Below are 21,740 nucleotides of genomic sequence, written 5' to 3'. Positions count from 1 at the left end.
TTGATGTTAAATAGTGTTATTCTTCACCCCCCCCCCCTCCCCCACACAAAAAAACCCGCAGGACGTGGCAGGATGGGTTAGTTTCGATTATGCATGTACATCCGTCTCCCCCGTACTTTGAGGTGGTGTGTTCGAGTTCATTTGGAAGGGAAACGTGGATAAAAAAAAGAAAAAGAAAAAAAAATCTGATAAATACTTGGCTGAAAATTGGGGCATTTTCAGGAAAACACGGTGTACAATAAACACTGTATCATAAAATTCTTTACGATTTAAGGGGGAACATGTTTGTTGTGTTTTCATTAAGAAAAGTCCTTTCAGTCACCACTTTTTATTTTCCGATAACACTTGAAGGCAGCATCAGGAAACCAGTTGATCAAGACGAGCAAGTTGTTGTTGTTGCCTGAACGTCAAATGTCGCTACTAAACTTTTTCACCCTCCTTAACAAACAAAAGTCAGCTGACTGTCGATGATCCAAGGTGTTACACAAACAGGTGTGGCTCATAATGTGGAGAAATGAAAACGAAACTTAACATTTGTGACCGGGCAGTTTAATTACTGAGTGGGTATGTAGTTATTTCAGCAGGTCCACTCGAGGCGTGGTATTGGGAGCTTGTTAATTTCTACAACAGCTGGACTGCGGGCTTCAGATCCATCCTGTTCTTGTTTCCTTTGCGCAGATAAAGGTGAGACCTCCGCGAGGACCTGAACACAACACACAGAGAAGAAGAAGATGTCTGAGGCAAGGTAAGGCGGCTCATGGTGCACGGAAAACTTTTAGAGTGCATGTAGTAAAATACTTATATGTACTGATTAAGTGACAGACTAGAACAAAACACGGAAGAAACTATTTTAAAGACACACCCAGCGACTTTAAAGGAATCGTTGGAGGAACAGGACCACTTTACTTCTACGTATCTACTCTTTCACTTTAATCAGCTGCAGTTCCGGTTACATCCAAGTTTTCATGTTAGATTTAATTTTAAAAACTTGTGATGGGACTGCTGGTTTTTACACGAAAACGTGTCTCTTTGTTAGCGGTTAGACTTTTAGTCTTTTTTCATATTTTAATCTTTTAAACCTAAAAAATGTACAAATATGCAATGTCCCCTCCCAAAAAACACATCTTTGCTTTTTTCTTTCTTTTCATCACAATGACTCCTTACATAAACGTTTGGAGGGGCTATAGAAAAAATTTATACAGAGATGTATTAAAGGACAAAGTCTGTGGTTAAGTCATAAACACTGCAACTGTAACAGACATGATACATGAGCACTGTTGCATTAATATTAGCAATCTGCTAATGAGTGTGCTGCTAATTAATATCCCAGGTGTTTTTCTACCACTCTAAACATTGAGGCCTGAAGAAAATACCTCTAGGGCAAAATGACTTAGTCACATTAATGTTACCTGCTTATGCATGTCTGAAGTCGGGCTTTATAATAAGTAATAAAAGTCCCATCAGGACAGGAATTGGGTGACAAATATTCAAGTTTAAATAAATTTGAAACGGATGAAACAGAATATCCACAGTACACACCCAAAGAAGAAGAAGAGCTATATCTTCTGTTGGTGTACAGCAACAGCACCAGGACAAAACAGAGGAAATGTATAAAAAAGAGAAACCACAGAATTGCAGTACACCATTTTATTAAAACCTGTCCTAATAACTCCATTTACTGACCCATAGCCTTTTGTAATTTGGCGCCATCTAGTGGTTATATTATAAAAAAACAGCTACTAAAATACAAAATAGGGACTTTCAGGCCTTTGTTGGTACAAAACCAGTTTGTGTATCTGAGCTAATAAAAGTCCACAACTGGGAGACCCTTTGTTAATCAAACAATGACAAACCCTTGCTGAGGTTTAGTTGCATGTTATTTAAAAATCTCTGTAATAATAGTGCATCTTTAGAATAAAGACAAGAACTAGAACAATAGACACAATATAACAAACCCCAACTGTGTAATAGTATACCTACTAAAAATGGTTCAAAAAGTTTTCAAGTACTTAAATTACAAAACAAACATATAAATGTTTAAAGGGTACATTAATACCAAATCTACATTTTTACCATCAGTCTTAAGCAGGAGTAGGACTGTCCTTTGGTGCCAAAGAGTGCTGACACTTGTTGTCATCTTTTGCTTTCCCCTGGGCACTGTTATCACTTAAAAAACCCCCAAAAAAACAACCCCGTTATCGTTACTTCAAACTGACTATGAAGAAAGTCTATATGATTATTTTGGATCCTGCATCAAATCCACAGTGAGACATCTGTGTAGGCTCTCAGTCATCCAGGTCATGGTAGTGGAAGGATTTTTTTTTTTTTTTTTTTTTTTTGCCTGTCCCATTTGGTTCTTTAGCCGTCAGAATTGTTGTCTGAAGACCAACAAGGATACCCAATGGATTTACTTTGCCAAATGGTCATCACGGCCTTGCCGTATGGGTCCATTTGATTAACCTTTGTTTTTATTATTTATTTTATTTTATTTTCAGTTGTTACAGATGGGACAGACATGACTGAGGGATAGGAAAGGGAGAGGAAGGAAAAGAAAAACAGAAGGGAAGAGGGACAGTGCGAAAGGGCACTTAAAAAGAGAAAGACAATCCTGTGAGATGTTAGCCCAAGATTAAACAAAGATTCTTCCACAAATTGAATTTTTGGTACAAAATCTCTAATATTAGCTATTGTGGACAAAGTGCCTACCCACTTAGCACTACTAGCAAAACAAAATCTGAAGTATTTTTTGGTTTGTGTTGGACTCTGTGCTGTGCTGTACATTTTAAATAAAAGTGTTTAAACTATTAAAGTTGTTATGTAGTGCATTTTATACTGAGCTCTGCGACCGAGCTGTCATGTACAAGTTTTGTTTGAATTCCCCTAGAAACCTCACAAACAGATGATGCTTTGTGTTACAGAAAGGAGCTACAGGAGGCCTTGTGCCGCTACACCACAGACACCCTCACCTACATCCACACAGTGAGAGCATTCTGTGAGATGTTCTCTAAATGGATGCTCGGGAGAGACACCGAGGTAGAAATGATGAGGGATATCAAAGATAGACTTGAAGCAAAAGGTAAAGCCTTTGTGGAGTATATGAAGAGCAAGGTGACTGTGAATGTAGACAGCAAGCGTGTAGAGCTGGAGAATGAGCTGACTGAAGTGTTGAATGACACTGCAAGTGGCCTGGAGAGTCTCAGCAGCTTCCTGGATGCAGTGGAGAAGCTGGCAGTGACCTCGCTGCATGTGTTCACGGAGAACCAGGTGTTACAACTTCCAGAAGGGATCAGTCCTGAGTATGTTCAGGCTGTCATCTTGGCTGCACGAGTGATCTGTCCTCTGCTGCTGGAGTTTAAAAGAGACGACAACGTCTTCTTCCTTCCCAAACTCCAGAATGTGGAAGTGCTGGCATATCAGCTGGACAGATACATACAGACCTCCAAGACAATCTGTGAGAAGTTGGGCAAAAGGTAAACAAATAAATGATATACAAAATATTAAGGAATTTTGCACATTAAGTATCATCTATTGTATAAAATAAGTTGACCTGCGTTCTTCACAGCTGCTTCAGTGACTTTGGTCTGAAGATGGCTGTAGAAACTGTGGTTGATCTTGATGTGGATTTGTCTGAGGATGACGTACAGAGAATGCTTGATCACGTAAATCAGCTCGATGAGATCAGGTAAGTTTTTCTGTTCCCAAATATGTGTCAGTGCAGAACTTGTTTTTTCTTTTTTTTTCTTCATCTCAGGGCTCAGATACTGCTGGTGTCCTACAGGCCTGCATAAGATGTCCTTTGATGTTGGTGCTGTGACGTAGACATTGCCGCTGCAGTGAGACCGGTTTCACTCCTAGTGCATCAGGGGTCTTGAACTCCAGGCCTCGATGGCCAGTGTCCTGCAGGTTTTAGATCTCACCCTGGGCCAACACACCTGAAACAAATGATGAGTTCATTACCAGGCCTCCAGAGAACTTCAAGACAAGTTGAGGAGATAATTTTGCCATTTAAATCAGCTGTGTTGGATCAAGGACACATCTAAAACCTGCAGGACACGGCCCCTCGAGGCCTGGAGTTCGAGACCCCTGATAAACATGCTTGCCTGGACACTACACTATACAAAAAACGATGTAGCTTCTGGATCTGAAAAGTGAAGCCAGTGTAGATGTTTCTTAACCTCCTAGGACCTGGCGTCCACATATGTGGACATAACAATTTGGGTTGTCTAGACCAAAATACAAAATTTTGCTCTACAAGGTCCTGATATCCACTTACGAGGACATTATACTGCCACTGCTCTATCAAAATTTAAAACGAATGTCCTCATATGTGGATCTCATTTCTCTCAGAAACAAAAATCAGGTAAAAAAAAAAAAAAAATCAAGTAATTCTTTGTTTTTACATTCACCAGGTCCCAATCAGCCCAAATAGCAAAGAGAAATTAAAAATGCATGACTTGAAAGAGTTTGGGTCGTAGGAGGTTAAACCTCTAGTCTTGTTCATGGGCTGCAGGGAGGACTTATATCCCTGCAACCAAAAAAATGTTTTGCAGGACACGTGACATGTTTTTGTTGGTCATGTAACCTTAAAAACTAAACCTAAATATTGTTAATATTGCAATAACATGGTGACATTTTAAAATGTGTCACCCCACTAATTCTTTTTAAATTTCTTCTCTCAGGATGAACGAGCAGTTCCGAATGGTGTTCTTGTTCCAGGAGGAACCGTGCCATGGGTTCATTAGTGAGTTCGACAAGCGACAGCCCACCATGCTGCAGTTTCTAAAGGAGCTGGAGGAGACAGCTGTTCAGTTAGACAAAATGAATAAGGGGGCAAAGATTTCCAGTGTGGCAGGCAGCTCCGTGGGGGCAGTTGGAGGTGTGCTGTCCATTGTTGGTTTGGCATTAATTCCTTTCACAGCAGGAGTTTCTCTAGCTTTGACAATGACTGGAGTCGGGCTGGGAATCACCAGTGGAGTCAACAGTGTTGTGACCACTGCAACAGAGGTTGGAGTAAATGCTACACAACGAAAGAAAGCCTCTGAAGTCTTCAAGAACTTTATGGAGGATGTACAGAGTCTCCAGAGTTGTCTGGAGGAGGTTACCAGTCAAACCATCGCCAAACTGGACGCACTTGACATAAATATGGTTGTGGGAGTTGGCAAGATTGCCAAAAACGCTGGTGCTATTGGAAAGGGTATTGATGCACTTGTTGATAGCGCTTCTGCTGTTAAGATGTTACAAACTGAAGAGCTGCTCACGAGTGCTGGGAAAGTTGTGGCTCAAGAAGGACAAGCGTTACGTAATGCACCCAGGGTTGCTTCAGATATCCCAGATATTGGTCAGGCAGCAGCCAAAGGGACCCTTGCACTCTCCAAGTCAGCAAGAGCAGGTCTCATTGCACTTAATGCTCTCTTCCTCGGCATGGATATTTTCTTCATCTGTAAAGACAGCATCAGTCTGGCTAAAGGCAGCGAGACTGAAGTCTCACAATTTATCAGAGCCAGAGCTGCACTTTGGCATTCAGAGATCGACTCATGGCAGAAGATGCATGACTCTCTGAATGAAGGTTTGCCAACATCAGAAAAAAAGAAGGCTGTTCTGGAGACTCCAATTTATCTGGAGATGGAGGTGAAGAAACAGAGTGAAGCAGAAAGGGTAGAACCATCTGCTGAATGATTAAAAAAACTGCAATGAAACAGTTGTAAATTTCTGAGCACTGAAGTGCTCGACTCATGCTAACTGAAACTATGATCAGATCATAGAGCCGTTTAATGTGGAAAATGTTTGAAAGCAATCGTCAGACTGTAGGTCTTTTCAGTAACAGTACGCAGCGAGGCATCCTCATGCTGTAATTACATTAATTGCCAATAAGCCAACTGAAAAAAAATGTATATTCTAGAGTTGTGATTACTGCAATATCAAGTATCAGAGAAAATATCTGTCAATGCCAAATTTGAATAATATATGTGATTTGTACATAATTCTGCTGAACATTTTATTTGCACAGTGAAATATAAAACCGTATTAATAACATTATTTAATCAAGTATGCAATAAAATAAAAAAAATAATTACTTCCAGATATAAACTTTTTTGTAATAGTTCTGTTATTACACAGTAATTACACGAAGTTCTGGTGCATAGATTTTAGAACAGATGAAATATTCTTGTACCAGTCTGACCAGTCTGCTGTGTGTGTACTGCACTGGTAATTTAACAGCAGCACTAATCACATGTAATGATCATAATGTAAATGTAATCTGTTTCTTTTTGTATAAATACTTGTATCCTTAAATTGTCCCTCTGTTGATATATAAAGTTTTAACTGATCCAATGAAATGTGTTAATATCCAGAATTGTTTTAGTGAATATAATTAAAAAGCTATGCCTGTGGTCGATGATAGGCAGCAGATACTAGATGAAAACTCTAAAACAAAAAACAAAACAAAAAATAGATGTTGTAGTTTTTCTTGTTTAAGAATCAATATTTTACATAAAAATAGAATTTAAATTGTTGTCAGAACATTTAGTTGGACTCTCTGGTAATGTGATAAACATGGATACCTTTTCCAGTGGCCTCTTACACATTTGCAAGCTTCACTTATAAAACATGTCACAGTTGTAATTACAGTTTCAAAAGCAAATATATGATGATGATGATGAAATCTTCCAGATGAAGCAAAACAAAATTCCCACAACTGTGATGCTCTTAATTTTATTGCTACAGTATTTAACAAGGTCATTGTTGGTATATGTGCATATTGTCCTTAAAGTAAAACAAACAGACAAATAAACGTACAAGTAAAACCCACTTTTAGTCAGTAATTTGATGTGACAGTTGAAAATGTAAATTCCAACAACCAAAAACTCAGCAGTCATTGTTCTTGCTGAACGTGGTGCTGAGATAAAAGTACAAGGAAAAACAGAGTGAACAGAAAGTGAGTCAAAGAAAAAGAAATACAGAGGTTATCAGAAGCAGATGTGGTTGTGGTGGGTGAAGAAACTGCTGCAAGATGCTGAAGCAACAATTTCAAGTAATGCAAGTATTGCAATATGTAACAACAACAAATGTTTCTCAGTTGAAAGCAAAGATTTCTTTTAAGATTTGAAATAAATTCATAAACTAATATATTTGCATGTATGCACGGTGCTGGTTGGATCCCAGCTGCTGTATCATCAGTAATGCAATAAGTTGCACTGTTCCTCCTCTTATGTTAGGTGTTTTACAGGATAATCAATGTTTCACGTAATTCAGTCAGTCATATGATAAAGGAACAGGAGCGCAAAATGCAAACAGGGATTAGATGGTTTACAGTTGGCTGACATCATAGAAGTAGACACCTTTTTAAATCTGTTCTCACACCTAAAGCAACCTGTTACACTTTTGTTTGGTTTGCAAGCTTCAAATTAAAATCTTCCCACAGCTGTGATTACAGCCCGAGAGGCAGAGATCTGATATAGGCACATCCTGCTGAAGATAAAGTAAATTCCAACAATGGTGAAAGTAAATTTTTTTATCACATCGTGTTTAACATGACTATTACTGATATAACCTCACAGGTACACCTTGTTGTTACTACGTTGGACCCCTCTTGCCTTCAAAACTGCCTTAATTTTTGTAAAAAAGTAAAGAGGTTTTGTAAGCCACACATTGCTTTAATCAAGTATATGTACATTTAAACATGGTTTTAGCTGTCAAAGAGCAATACAAAGAACTGAATAACAATAAAAATTCACAGATTTTATTACTTAAAATATATATATGAAAAAATGAAAAAACATTGTTTTATTATGTTATATATTTATATCTCACCAGTGGAATCAACAGTGCTGTGACCACTGCAGCAGAGATTGGAGTTAAACGCACACAGAAAAGCAAAGTCAATGATGTCCTCCCGAAGTTCATGGAAGATGTGCAAAGTATTCAGGATTGTCTGGGAGAGGTAATCAATCAACCAACTGCTGACAAAGAAGTGGGTTTTTATAAAGATATGTGCATTGGCTTTAAACAAGTTGGGTCAGTTGGACTGAGCATTCGATCACTGGTTAGAGATGCTTCAGATGTTAAATTGATAAAATCTAAAAACCTGATTACAGGTTGTGGTAAGATGGTGGCCCAGGAAAGTAAAGCCCCCAAGATGGCCTCAGAAATCCCAGAAGTGGATCAGGCAGCATTCAAAGGGTCACTTGCTCTCTCAAAGACAGCCAGAGCAGCTCTCATTGCACTCAATGCTTTCTTTCTTGGATTAGATATCTTTTTCATCTGTAAAGACAGCATCAGTCTGGCTAAAGGCAGCAAAACTAAGATCTCACAATTCATCAGAGCAAAAGCTGCACTTTGGAGCTCAGAAATAGACTCATGGCAAAAGATCTGTAACTCTCTGAATGAAGGTCTGAAGACAGAAGACAAAAAGAAAGCTTTCCTAGAGATTCCATTTTATACAGCGATGAAGAGACAAGTACAGAAAAAAAACAGTCTGTGTCTTTTGAGAACAAACAAAGGGACAGAGAACTGAAATTCCAAAAAATTTTTTATTTAATTATGGTGGTTCTAGGAGGCTTATTAGGGTTTGCTGCATGGGTCTGTGATGCATTTAGCAATTAGACATGAGAGTACTTAAGGTGAGGCCAAAGAGTATAAAAGTGTGCCACTTTGTCTTTGGTCTTAGTGGCTAGTGTGTGGACCTATGTGGAAATTCTGACTGATTTCTTGAGCTATACTCTCTTTCTTGGTCAGGACCAAAGTTTTGCTAACATCTTTCTTGTTGCTCTCAGAAATAGCAGCGTAGCAATATTAATTTAGACTTTGTAATAATTAGGGCCCGAGCACCGAGAGTGCGAAGGCCCTATTGTATCTGCTCCGTTTCTTATTATTATTATTATTATTATTATTATTATTATTAGGGCCCGAGCACTGACAGTGCGAAGGCCCTATTGTAATTGCTCTGTTTATTATTATTATTATTATTATTATTAGGGCCCGAGCACCGAGAGTGCGAAGGCCCTATTGTATCTGCTCCGTTTCTTATTAGGGCCCGAGCACTGACAGTGCGAAGGCCCTATTGTAATTGCTCTGTTTATTATTATTATTATTATTATTATTATTTCGGCAAATGAATTGGCCGTTTGAGGGCCTAAACATGCTCGAAAACTCATGAAATTTTGCACACGCGTCAGGTCTGGTGAAAATTTACGTATTTTAATGTTCCCAGACATGGCCAGGGAAAATTAGCTCAGTAGCGCCACCTAGAAAAATGAAAAACGCGAGCCCCCGGTATGGGTATGACCTACACGTTTGAAAGTCGGTACACCTATATAACGTTCAGAGTCGAACAAAAAAGTCTATTATGGCAATGTCCTAAACCCAACAGGAAGTCCGCCATTTTGGATTGAAGGTGACATTTTGGCTCTAATTTTGCCGTTTCCATGCCTCGAACTTTTTCGAACTCCTCCTTGGGATTTGGTCGTATAAGCTTCATCTTTGGTCAGTGTCAACTACACACCTGGGCCATGTTAAATTGCGGAGCTTTTGAGTTTTCACAATACCATGAGGCCGTGGCGCCACGGCGAATTTCGATGACTCGCCATGAAAATCTTATTGCCTCTCATTTTGTCATACATTTTCTGACCTTGACCAAAGTGAACACATATGATAAGGCTCCAGCCCTGAACATATTTCAACTGCCATATTTGACACCAGGGACAGCGCCACCTAGTGGGAACAGGAAATGTCATGTTTTACACTTTGGGGTACAGTATAGTGATGGGTGACATCTGCAGCCTCAAATTTCTCCAGGAAAGCCTTAAGGAGTTGGTCTTGGGTTACAGTGAAAACTGTGAGTTTTCGCGAAAGGGTGTGACCCCAGCAGCATGGCGAACTTTGATGTCACGCCATGAAGAAACAAATTAGTATAACTCAATGAAATCCAGTCTGATCAGTACCAGACTTTACAGGCATGATGTCAGACGCGCCCTGAACAGATTGATGTGCCCATTGTCGGAAATACGGACAGCGCCACCTAGTGGCAACAGGAAATGTCATGGCTTTAATTTTGTTGTACTGATTTTCACAGGTTGATCGTGGCCACCTCAAAAGCGGTGAATATCACCATCAGTCCCTCGTGATGCTTCAGTGCAAAAATTGTGACTTTAAACTGAACGGCGCACCCTGGTGGCAACGCTGTTCACGATGAAAGATGAAGTGGCTTTTGAGGGTCTTGGCAAGTTTATAGAGGCTTGAAATTTGGCACACACCTCCAATGTGACGAAGGCTTTGTTGTTATGTGATCATTTTCATTGAATATCCCAAAATGGCTCCACAGCGCCCCCTACAAATTTTCAAAACCACAGCCCCAGCTCTGTGTTTTATGTATGAATCTGAAACCTGGTAGGCTTATAGGAGATATCAAAATGTACAAAAAAGTCTCTTGGAGCAATATCCCAAATCCAACAGGAAGTCAGCCATTTTAAAATTAATGTGCAATTTTGGCAACATTTTCCCCTCTTTTCAGGCACCCTTCTTTGACGAACTCCTCCAAGGGATTTCATCAGATTGGACCGATCTGCAGTTTGTGGAATCTAAAGACCTTTGTGATGTTAAATTGCGAAGCTTTTTACGTCCAGGGAAACGGGGTGGTTATGGCGGCACTTAGAGTTTCAATCACTCGCCAAAAAGCAGTAATCTGCTGTCACTCAAAAACACAATGTCCAATCTCTCCCAAACGTCTCAGGTGTGATGAGACTCGAGCTTGGAAGTGTTTGTTATGCCATTTGTACATAATGGTTAGAGCGCCACCTAGTGGAACGACTAACTAATCATGAATGAATGAGTTGAAATGTTAGCTGGTGGTTAAATGCATGAATTCCATCAATGTGACATCAGATCGGACGTGCTGGTTTTAGGTGTTGGGCGTGGCTCGACGCGCCGGGGGTGCGAGGGCCCTCATAACGCTGCTTGCAGCTTTAATTATTATTATTATTATTATTAGGGCCCGAGCACTGACAGTGCGAAGGCCCTATTGTAATTGCTCTGTTTATTATTATTATTATTAGGGCCCGAGCACTGACAGTGCGAAGGCCCTATTGTAATTGCTCTGTTTATTATTATTATTATTATTATTATTATTAGGGCCCGAGCACTGACTGTGCGAAGGCCCTATTGTATCTGCTCCGTTTCTTATTATTATTATTATTCACCCCAAACAAGGGCCTTTTTGAGGGCCTAAACATGCTCAAAAACTCATGAAATTTTGCAGACATGCCAGGTCTGGTGAAAAATTTTGTATTTTAATGGTTTTACTTATGAGCACTGGGAAATGGCTCTAGAGCGCCACCTATGCCTTGTTAAATGCAGCCCTACGACCACATAGTTTGAGCTACATGTATGAAATTTGGCACACATGTGTATCATGACGAGCCGAACAAAAAAGTCAGTGGGCCCATTGATGCAAACCCAACAGGAAGTCCGCAATTTAGAAGTGAAGGTGACATTTTGGCTCTAATTTTGTCGTTTCCATGCCTCGAACTTTAACGAACTCCTCCTTGGAAATTGGTCGTATAAGCTTCATATTTGGTCAGTGCCAACTACACCCTTGTGCCATGTTAAATTGCGGAGCTTTTGAGTTTTCACAATACCATGAGGCCGTGGCGCCACGGCGAATTTCGATGACTCGCCATGAAAATCTTATTGCCTCTCATTCTGTCATACATTGTCCGATCTGGACCAAAGAGCACACATATGATAAGGCTCCACCCCTGAACATATTTCAACTGCCATATTTGACACCAGGGATAGCGCCACCTAGTGGGAACAGGAAATGTCATGTTTTACACTTTGGGGTACAGTATAGTGATGGGTGACATCTGCAGCCTCAAATTTCTCCAGGAAAGCCTTAAGGAGTTGGTCTTGGGTTACAGTGAAAACTGTGAGTTTTCGCGAAAGGGTGTGACCCCAGCAGCATGGCGAACTTTGATGTCACGCCATGAAGAAACAAATTACTATAACTCAATGAAATCCAGTCTGATTAGTACCAGACTTTACAGGCATGATGTCAGACCCGCCCTGAACAGATTGATGTGCCCATTGTCAGGAATATGAAGAGCGCCACCTAGTGGGAAGAGGAAATGTCATGTCTTACACTTTGTTGTACTGATTTTCACAGGTTCATAGTGGCCACCTCAAAAGCGGTGAATATCACCATCAGTCCTTGATGATGCTTTAGTGCAAAAATTGTGACTTTAAACTGAACGGCGCACCCTGGTGGCAACGCTGTTCACCATGAAAGATGAAGTGTCTTTTGAGGGTCTTGGCAAGTTTATAGAGGCTTGAAATTTGGCACACACCTCCAATGTGACGATGGCTTTGTTGTCATGTGATCATTTTCATTGAATATCCCAAAATGGCTCCACAGCGCCCCCTACAAAATTTCAAAACCACAGCCCCAGCTCTGTGTTTTATGTATGAATCTGAAACCTGGTAGGCTTATAGGAGATATCAAGATGTACAAAAAAGTCTCTTGGAGCAATATCCCAAATCCAACAGGAAGTCAGCCATTTTAAAATTAATGTGCAATTTTGGCAACATTTTCCCCTCTTTTCAGGCATCGTTCTTTGACGAACTCCTCCAAGGGATTTCATCAGATTGGACCGATCTGCAGTTTGTGGAATCCAAAGACCTTTGTGATGTTAAATTGCGAAGCTTTTTACGTCCAGGGAAACGGGGTGGTTATGGCGGCACTTAGAGTTTGAATCACTCGCCAAAAAGCAGTAATCTGCTGTCACTCAAAAACACAATGTCCAATCTCTCCCAAACGTCTCAGGTGTGATTAGACTCGAGCTCGGAAGTGTTTGTTATGCCATTTGTACATAATGGTTAGAGCGCCACCTAGTGGAACGACTAACTAATCATGAATGAATGAGTTGAAATGTTAGCTGGTGGTTAAATGCATGAATTCCATCAATGTGACATCAGATCGGACGTGCTGGTTTTAGGTGTTGGGCGTGGCTCGACGCGCCGGGGGTGCGAGGGCCCTCATAACGCTGCTTGCAGCTTTAATTATTATTATTATTATTATTTCGGCAAATGAATTGGCCGTTTGAGGGCCTAAACATTCTCGAAAACTCATGAAATTTTGCACACGCGTCAGGTCTGGTGAAAATTTACGTATTTTAATGTTCTCAGACATGGCCAGGGAAAATTAGCTCAGTAGCGCCACCTAGAAAAATGAAAAACGCGAGCCCCCGGTATGGGTATGACCTACATGTTTGAAAGTCGGTACACCTATATAACGTTGCGAGTCGAACAAAAAAGTCTATTATGGCAATGTCCTAAACCCAACAGGAAGTCCGCCATTTTGGATTGAAGGTGACATTTTGGCTCTGATTTTACCATTTCCATGCCTCGAACTTTAACGAACTCCTCCTTGGGGTTTGATTTCATAACCTTCATATTTGGTCAGTGCCAACTACACCCTTGTGCCATGTTAAATTGCGGAGCTTTTGAGTTTTCACAATACTATGAGGCCGTGGCGCCATGGCGAATTTCGATGACTCGCCATGAAAATCTTATTGCCTCTCATTTTGTCATACATTTTCTGACCTTGACCAAAGTGAACACATATGATAAGGCTCCACCCCTGAACATATTTCAACTGCCATATTTGACATCAAGGACAGCGCCACCTAGTGGGAACAGGAAATGTCATGTTTTACACTTTGGGGTACAGTATAGTGATGGGTGACATCTGCAGCCTCAAATTTCTCCAGGAAAGGCGTAAGGAGTTGGTCTTGGGGTACAGTGAAAACTGTGGCTTTTCACGAAAGGGTGTGACCTCAGCAGCATGGCGAACTTTGATATCTCGCCATGAAGAAACAAATTAGTATAACTCCATGAAATCCAGTCTGATTAGTACCAGACTTTACAGGCATGATGTCACACCCGCCCTGAACAGATTGATGTGCCCATTGTCAGGAATATGAAGAGCGCCACCTAGTGGGAACAGGAAATGTCATGTCTTACACTTTCTTGTACTGATTTTCACAGGTTCATAGTGGCCACCTCAAAAGCGGTGAATATCACCATCAGTCCTTGATGATGCTTTAGTGCAAAAATTGTGACTTTAAACTGAACGGCGCACCCTGGTGGCAACGCTGTTCACCATGAAAGATGAAGTGGCTTTTGAGGGTCTTGGCAAGTTTATAGAGGCTTGAAATTTGGCACACACCTCCAATGTGACGAAGGCTTTGTTGTCATCTGATCATTTTCATTGAATATCCCAAAATGGCTCCACAGCGCCCCCTACAAAATTTCAAAACCACAGCCCCAGCTCTGTGTTTTATGTATGAGTCTGAAACCTGGTAGGCTTATAGGAGATATCAAGATGTACAAAAAAGTCTCTTGGAGCAATATCCCAAATCCAACAGGAAGTCAGCCATTTTAAAATTAATGTGTAATTTTGGCAACATTTTCCCCTCTTTTCAGGCTTCATTCTTTGACGAACTCCTCCAAGGGATTTCATCATATTGAACCATTCTCCAGTGTGTGGAATCTAAAGACCTTTGTGATGTTAAATTGCGAAGCTTTTTACGTTCAAGGAAACGGGGTGGTCATGGCGGCACGTGGAGTTTCAATCACTCGCCAAAAAGCAGTAATATGCTGTCACTCAAAGACACAAAGTCCAATCTCTCCCAAAGGTCGCAGGCGTGATGAGACTCGAGCTCGGAAATGTTTGTTATGCCCTTTGTCTATAATGGTTAGAGCGCCACCTAGTGGGACAACTATACTCATGGTTGAACCAAATGAAATGTTAGCTGGTGGTTAAATGCATGAATTCCATCAATGTGACATCAGATCGGACGTGCTGGTTTCAGATGTTGGGCATGGCTCGACACGCCGGGGGTGCGAGGGCCCTCATAACGCTGCTTGCAGCTTTAATTAGGGCCCGAGCACTGAGAGTGCGAAGGCCCTATTGTATCTGCTCCGTTTCTTATTATTATTATTATTATTAGGGCCCGAGCACTGATAGTGCGAAGGCCCTATTGTAATTGCTCTGTTTATTATTATTATTAGGGCCCGAGCACTGAGAGTGCGAAGGCCCTATTGTATCTGCTCCGTTTCTTATTATTATTATTATTATTCACCCCAAACAAGGGCCTTTTTGAGGGCCTAAACATGCTCAAAAACTCATGAAATTTTGCACACATGCCAGGTTTGGTGAAAAATTTTGTATTTTAATGGTTTTACATATGAGCACTGGGAAATGGCTCTACAGCGCCACCTATGCCTTGTTAAATGCAGCCCTACGACCACATCGTTTGAGCTACATGTATGAAATTTGGCACACATGTGTATCATGCCAAGACGAACAAAAAAGTCTGGGGGCCCATTGACGCAAACCCAACAGGAAGTCCGCCATTTGGAAGAGAAGGTGACATTTTGGCTCTAATTTTGCCATTTCCATGCCTCGAACTTTAACGAACTCCTCCTTGGGATTTGGTCTTATAAACTTCAAATTTGGACAGTGTCAACTACACCCTTGTGCCATGTTAAATTGCGGAGCTTTTGAGTTTTCACAATACTATGAGGCCGTGGCGCCATGGCGAATTTCGATGACTCGCCATGAAAATCTTATTGCCTCTCATTTTGTCATACATTTTCTGACCTTGACCAAAGTGAACACATATGATAAGGCTCCACCCCTGAACATATTTCAACTGCCATATTTGACCTCAAGGACAGCGCCACCTAGTGGGAACAGGAAATGTTATGTTTTACACTTTGGGGTACAGTATAGTGATGGGTGACATCTGCAGCCTCAAATTTATCCAGGAAAGCCTTAAGGAGTTGGTCTTGGGTTACAGTGAAAACTGTGAGTTTTCGCGAAAGGGTGTGACCCCAGCAGCATGGCGAACTTTGATGTCACGCCATGAAGAAACAAATTAGTATAACTCAATGAAATCCAGTCTGATCAGTACCAGACTTTACAGGCATGATGTCAGACCCGCTCTGAACAGATTGATGTGCCCATTGTCGGAAATACGGACAGCGCCACCTAGTGGCAACAGGAAATGTCATGGCTTTAATTTTGTTGTACTGATTTTCACAGGTTCATCGTGGCCACCTCAAAAGCGGTGAATATCACCATCAGTCCCTCGTGATGCTTCAGTGCAAAAATTGTGACTTTAAACTGAACGGCGCACCCTGGTGGCAACGCGGTTCATCATGAAAGATGAAGTGGCTTTTGAGGGGCTTGGAAAGTTTATAGAGGCTTGAAATTTGGCACACACCTCCAAATGTATGAAGGCATTGTTGTTATGTAACCATTTTCCTTGAATAGCGCAAAATGGCTCCACAGCGCCCCCTACAATATTTCAAAACATCAGCCCCTGCTCTGTGTTTCATCTATGAGTCTGACACTTGGTAAGCTTGTGTAAGATATCAAGATGTACAAAAAAGTCTCTTGGAGCAATATCCCAAATCCAACAGGAAGTCAGCCATTTTAAAATTAATGTGTAATTTTGATGACATTTTCCCCCCTTTTCAGGCTTCATACTTTGACGAACTCCTCCAAGGGATTTCATCATATTGAACCATTCTCCAGTGTGTGGAATCTAAAGACCTTTGTGATGTTAAATTGCGAAGCTTTTTACGTTCAAGGAAACGGGGTGGTCATGGCGGCACGTGGAGTTTCAATCACTGGCCAAAAAGCAGTAATATGCTGTCACTCAAAGACACAAAGTCCAATCTCTCCCAAAGGTCGCAGGCGTGATGAGACTCGAGCTCGGAAATGTTTGTTATTCCCTTTGTCTATAATGGTTAGAGCGCCACCTAGTGGGACGACTATAATGATGACTGAATGAGATGAAATGTTAGCTGGTGGTTAAATGCATGAATTCCATCAATGTGACATCAGATCGGACGTGCTGGTTTCAGGTGTTGGGCGTGGCTCGACACGCCGGGGGTGCGAGGGCCCTCATAACGCTGCTTGCAGCTTTAATTATTATTATTATTATTATTATTATTATTATTCCGGCAAATGAATTGGCCGTTTGAGGGCCTAAACATACTCGAAAACTCATGAAATTTTGCACACGCGTCAGGTCTGGTGAAAATTTACGTATTTTAATGTTCTCAGACATGGCCAGGGAAAATTAGCTCAGTAGCGCCACCTAGAAAAATGAAAAACGCGAGCCCCCGGTATGGGTATGACCTACATGTTTGAAAGTCGGTACACCTATATAACGTTCAGAGTCGAACAAAAAAGTCTATTATGGCAATGTCCTAAACCCAACAGGAAGTCCGCCATTTTGGATTGAAGGTGACATTTTGGCTCTGATTTTACCGTTTCCATGCCTTGTACTTTAACGAACTCCTCCTTGGGATTTGGTCCTATAAACTTCAAATTTGGACAGTGTCAACTACACCCTTGTGCCATGTTAAATTGCGGAGCTTTTGAGTTTTCACAATAGTATGAGGCCGTGGCGCCATGGCGAATTTCGATGACTCGCCATGAAAATCTTATTGCCTCTCATTCTGTCATACATGTTCCGATCTGGACCAAAGAGCACACATATGATAAGGCTCCACCCCTGAACATATTTCAACTGCCATATTTGACATCAAGGACAGCGCCACCTAGTGGGAACAGGAAATGTCATGTTTTACACTTTGGGGTACAGTATAGTGATGGGTGACATCTGCAGCCTCAAATTTCTCCAGGAAAGCCTTAAGGAGTTGGTCTTGGGTTACAGTGAAAACTGTGACTTTTCGCAAAAGGGTGTGACCCCAGCGGCGTGGCGAACTTTGATGTCACGCCATGAAGAAACAAATTAGTATAACTCAATGAAATCCAGTCTGATCAGTACCAGACTTTACAGGCATGATGTCAGACCCGCCCTGAACAGATTGATGTGCCCATTGTCGGAAATACGGACAGCGCCACCTAGTGGGAACAGGAAATGTCATGGCTTTAATTTTGTTGTACTGATTTTCACAGGTTCATCTTGGCCACCTCAAAAGCGGTGAATATCACCATCAGTCCCTCGTGATGCTTCAGTGCAAAAATTGTGAGTTTAAACTGAACGGCGCACCCTGGTGGCAACGCTGTTCAACATGAAAGATGAAGTGGCTTTTGAGGGTCTTGGCAAGTTTATAGAGGCTTGAAATTTGGCACACACCTCCAAATGGATGAAGGCTTTGTTGGCATGTGATCATTTTCATTGAATAGCGCGAAATTGTTCCACAGCGCCCCCTACAAAATTTCAAAACCACAGCCCCTGCTCTGTGTTCTATGTATGATTCTGAAACCTGGTAAGCTTATAGGAGATATCAAGATGTACAAAAAAGTCTCTTGGTGCAATATCCCAAATCCAACAGGAAGTCAGCCATTTTAAAATTAATGTGTAATTTTGGCAACATTTTCCCCTCTTTCCAGGCACCGTTCTTTGACGAACTCCTCCAAGGGATTTCATCATATTGAACCAATCTCCAGTGTGTGGAATCTAAAGACCTTTGTGATGTTAAATTGCGAAGCTTTTTACGTACAGTGTAACGGGGTGGTTATGGTGGCACTTAGAGTTTGAATCACTCGCCAAAAAGCAGTAATCTGCTGTCACTCAAAAACACAATGTCCAATCTCTCCCAAACGTCTCAGGTGTGATGAGACTCGAGCTCGGAAGTGATTGTTATGCCATTTGTACATAATGGTTAGAGCGCCACCTAGTGGAACGACTAACTAATCATGAATGAATGAGTTGAAATGTTAGCTGGTAGTTAAATGCATGAATTCCATCAATGTGACATCAGATCGGAGGTGCTGGTTTTAGTTGTTGGGCTTGGCTCGACGCGCCGGGGGTGCGAGGGCCCTCGTAACGCTGCTTGCAGCTTTAATTATTATTATTATTATTATTCACCCCAAACAAGGGCCTTTTTGAGGGCCTAAACATGCTCAAAAACTCATGAAATTTTGCACACATGCCAGGTCTGGTGAAAAATTTTGTATTTTAATGGTTTTACATATGAGCACTGGGAAATGGCTCTAGAGCGCCACCTATGCCTTGTTAAATGCATCCCTACGACCACATCGTTTGAGCTACATGTATGAAATTTGGCACACATGTGTATCATGCCAAGACGAACAAAAAAGTCTGTGGGCCCATTGACGCAAACCCAACAGGAAGTCCGCCATTTGGAAGAGAATGTGACATTTTGGCTCTAATTTTGCCATTTCCATGCCTCGAACTTTTGCGAACTCCTCCTTGGGGTTTGATTTCATAACCTTCATATTTGGTCAGTGTCAACTACACCCTTGTGCCATGTTAAATTGCGGAGCTTTTGAGTTTTCACAATACTATGAGGCCGTGGCGCCATGGCGAATTTCGATGACTCGCCATGAAAATCTTATTGCCTCTCATTTTGTCATACATTTTCTGACCTTGACCAAAGTGAACACATATGATAAGGCTCCACCCCTGAACATATTTCAACTGCCATATTTGACACCAGGGACAGCGCCACCTAGTGGGAACAGGAAATGTCATGTTTTACACTTTGGGGTACAGTATAGTGATGGGTGACACCTGCAGCCTCAAATTTCTCCAGGAAAGCCTTAAGGAGTTGGTCTTGGGTTACAGTGAAAACTGTGACTTTTCGCAAAAGGGTGTGACCCCAGCAGCATGGCGAACTTTGATGTCACGCCATGAAGAAACAAATTAGTATAACTCAATGAAATCCAGTCTGTTCAGTACCAGACTTTACAGGCATGATGTCAGACCCGCCCTGAACAGATTGATGTGCCCATTGTCGGGAATACGTACAGCGCCACCTAGTGGCAACAGGAAATGTCATGGCTTTCATTTTGTTGTACTGATTTTCACAGGTTCATCGTGGCCACCTCAAAAGCGGTGAATATCAACATCAGTCCCTCGTGATGCTTCAGTGCAAAAATTGTGACTTTAAACTGAACGGCGCACCCTGGTGGCAACGCGGTCCACCATGAAAGATGAAGTGGCTTTTGAGGGGCTTGGATAGTATATAGAGGCTTTAAATTTAGCACACCCCTCCAAATGGATGAAGGCTTTGTTGTCATGTGATCATTTTTATTGAATAGCGCGAAATGGCTCCACAGCGCCCCCTACAAAATTTCAAAACCACAGCCCCAGCTCTGTGTTTTATGTATGAGTCTGAAACCTAGTAAGCTTATAGGAGATATCAAGATGTACAAAAAAGTCTCTTGGAGCAATATCCAAAATCCAACAGGAAGTCAGCCATTTTAAAATTAATGTGCAATTTTGGCAACATTTTCCCATCTTTTCAGGCACCGTACTTTGACGAACTCCTCCAAGGGATTTCATCAGATTGGACCGATCTGCAGTTTGTGGAATCTAAAGACCTTTGTGATGTTAAATTGCGAAGCTTTTTACGTCCAGGGAAACGGGGTGGTTATGGCGGCACTTAGAGTTTGAATCACTCGCCAAAAAGCAGTAATCTGCTGTCACTCAAAAACACAATGTCCAATCTCTCCCAAACGTCTCAGGTGTGATGAGACTCGAGCTTGGAAGTGTTTGTTATGCCATTTGTACATAATGGTTAGAGCGCCACCTAGTGGAACGACTAACAAATCATGAATGAATGAGTTGAAATGTTAGCTGGTGGTTAAATGCATGAATTCCATCAATGTGACATGAGATCGGAGGTGCTGGTTTTAGGTGTTGGGCGTGGCTCGACGCGCCGGGGGTGCGAGGGCCCTCATAACGCTGCTTGCAGCTTTAATTAGGGCCCGAGCACTGATAGTGCGAAGGCCCTATTGTAATTGCTCTGTTTATTATTATTATTAGGGCCCGAGCACCGAGAGTGCGAAGGCCCTATTGTATCTGCTCCGTTTCTTATTATTATTATTATTATTATTATTATTATTATTCAGGCGAAACAAGGGCCTTTTTGAGGGCCTAAACATGCTCAAAAACTCATGAAATTTTGCACACATGCCAGGTCTGGTGAAAAATTTTGTATTTTAATGGTTTTACATATGAGCACTGGGAAATGGCTCTAGAGCGCCACCTATGCCTTGTTAAATGCAGCCCTACGACCACATGGTTTGAGCTACATGTATGAAATTTGGCACACATGTGTATCATGCCAAGACGAACAAAAAAGTCAGTGGGCCCATTGACGCAAACCCAACAGGAAGTCCGCCATTTGGAAGAGAAGGTGACATTTTGGCTCTAATTTTGCCATTTCCATGCCTCGAACTTTTGCGAACTCCTCCTTGGGGTTTGATTTCGTAACCTTCATATTTGGTCAGTGTCAACTACACCCTTGTGCCATGTTAAATTGCGGAGCTTTTGAGTTTTCACAATACTATGAGGCCGTGGCGCCATGGCGAATTTCGATGACTCGCCATGAAAATCTTATTGCCTCTCATTCTGTCATACATGTTCCGATCTGGACCAAAGAGCACACATATGATAAGGCTCCACCCCTGAACATATTTCAACTGCCATATTTGACATCAAGGACAGCGCCACCTAGTGGGAACAGGAAATGTCATGTTTTACACTTTGGGGTACAGTATAGTGATGGGTGACATCTGCAGCCTCAAATTTCTCCAGGAAAGCCTTAAGGAGTTGGTCTTGGGTTACAGTGAAAACTGTGACTTTTCGCGAAAGGGTGTGACCCCAGCAGCATGGCGAACTTTGATGTCACGCCATGAAGAAACAAATTAGTATAACTCAATGAAATCCAGT

At 41.6% G+C, this 21,740-nt stretch overlaps 1 protein-coding gene across 3 annotated transcripts; it reads left to right on the top strand.

The window, feature by feature from the left end:
• Positions 1 to 358: 358 nt before the first annotated feature.
• On the top strand, positions 359 to 6,718 carry apol (apolipoprotein L). 3 transcript variants are annotated; one of them, XM_080905278.1, is made up of 5 exons: positions 359 to 492; positions 679 to 745; positions 2,919 to 3,470; positions 3,563 to 3,682; positions 4,680 to 6,718. In XM_080905278.1, exons 2-5 carry the CDS (start codon positions 732 to 734, stop codon positions 5,674 to 5,676), a joined length of 1,683 nt encoding a protein of 560 aa, XP_080761404.1. In that variant the 5' UTR covers positions 359 to 492; positions 679 to 731; the 3' UTR covers positions 5,677 to 6,718. The 3 variants fall into 3 exon arrangements, with proteins under 3 accessions (XP_080761404.1, XP_080761403.1, XP_080761405.1); XM_080905277.1 differs by having other exon boundaries at positions 366 to 564; XM_080905279.1 differs by having other exon boundaries at positions 373 to 492; positions 573 to 745.
• Positions 6,719 to 21,740: the final 15,022 nt, after the last annotated feature.

Source organism: Rhamphochromis sp. 'chilingali', assembly GCF_963969265.1.
Source record: "Rhamphochromis sp. 'chilingali' genome assembly, chromosome: 15".
NCBI classification, from domain to species: domain Eukaryota; kingdom Metazoa; phylum Chordata; class Actinopteri; order Cichliformes; family Cichlidae; genus Rhamphochromis; species Rhamphochromis sp. 'chilingali'.
The sequence above is the reverse complement of the archived record's forward strand: the minus strand, read 5'-3'. Positions and strand labels throughout refer to the sequence as shown.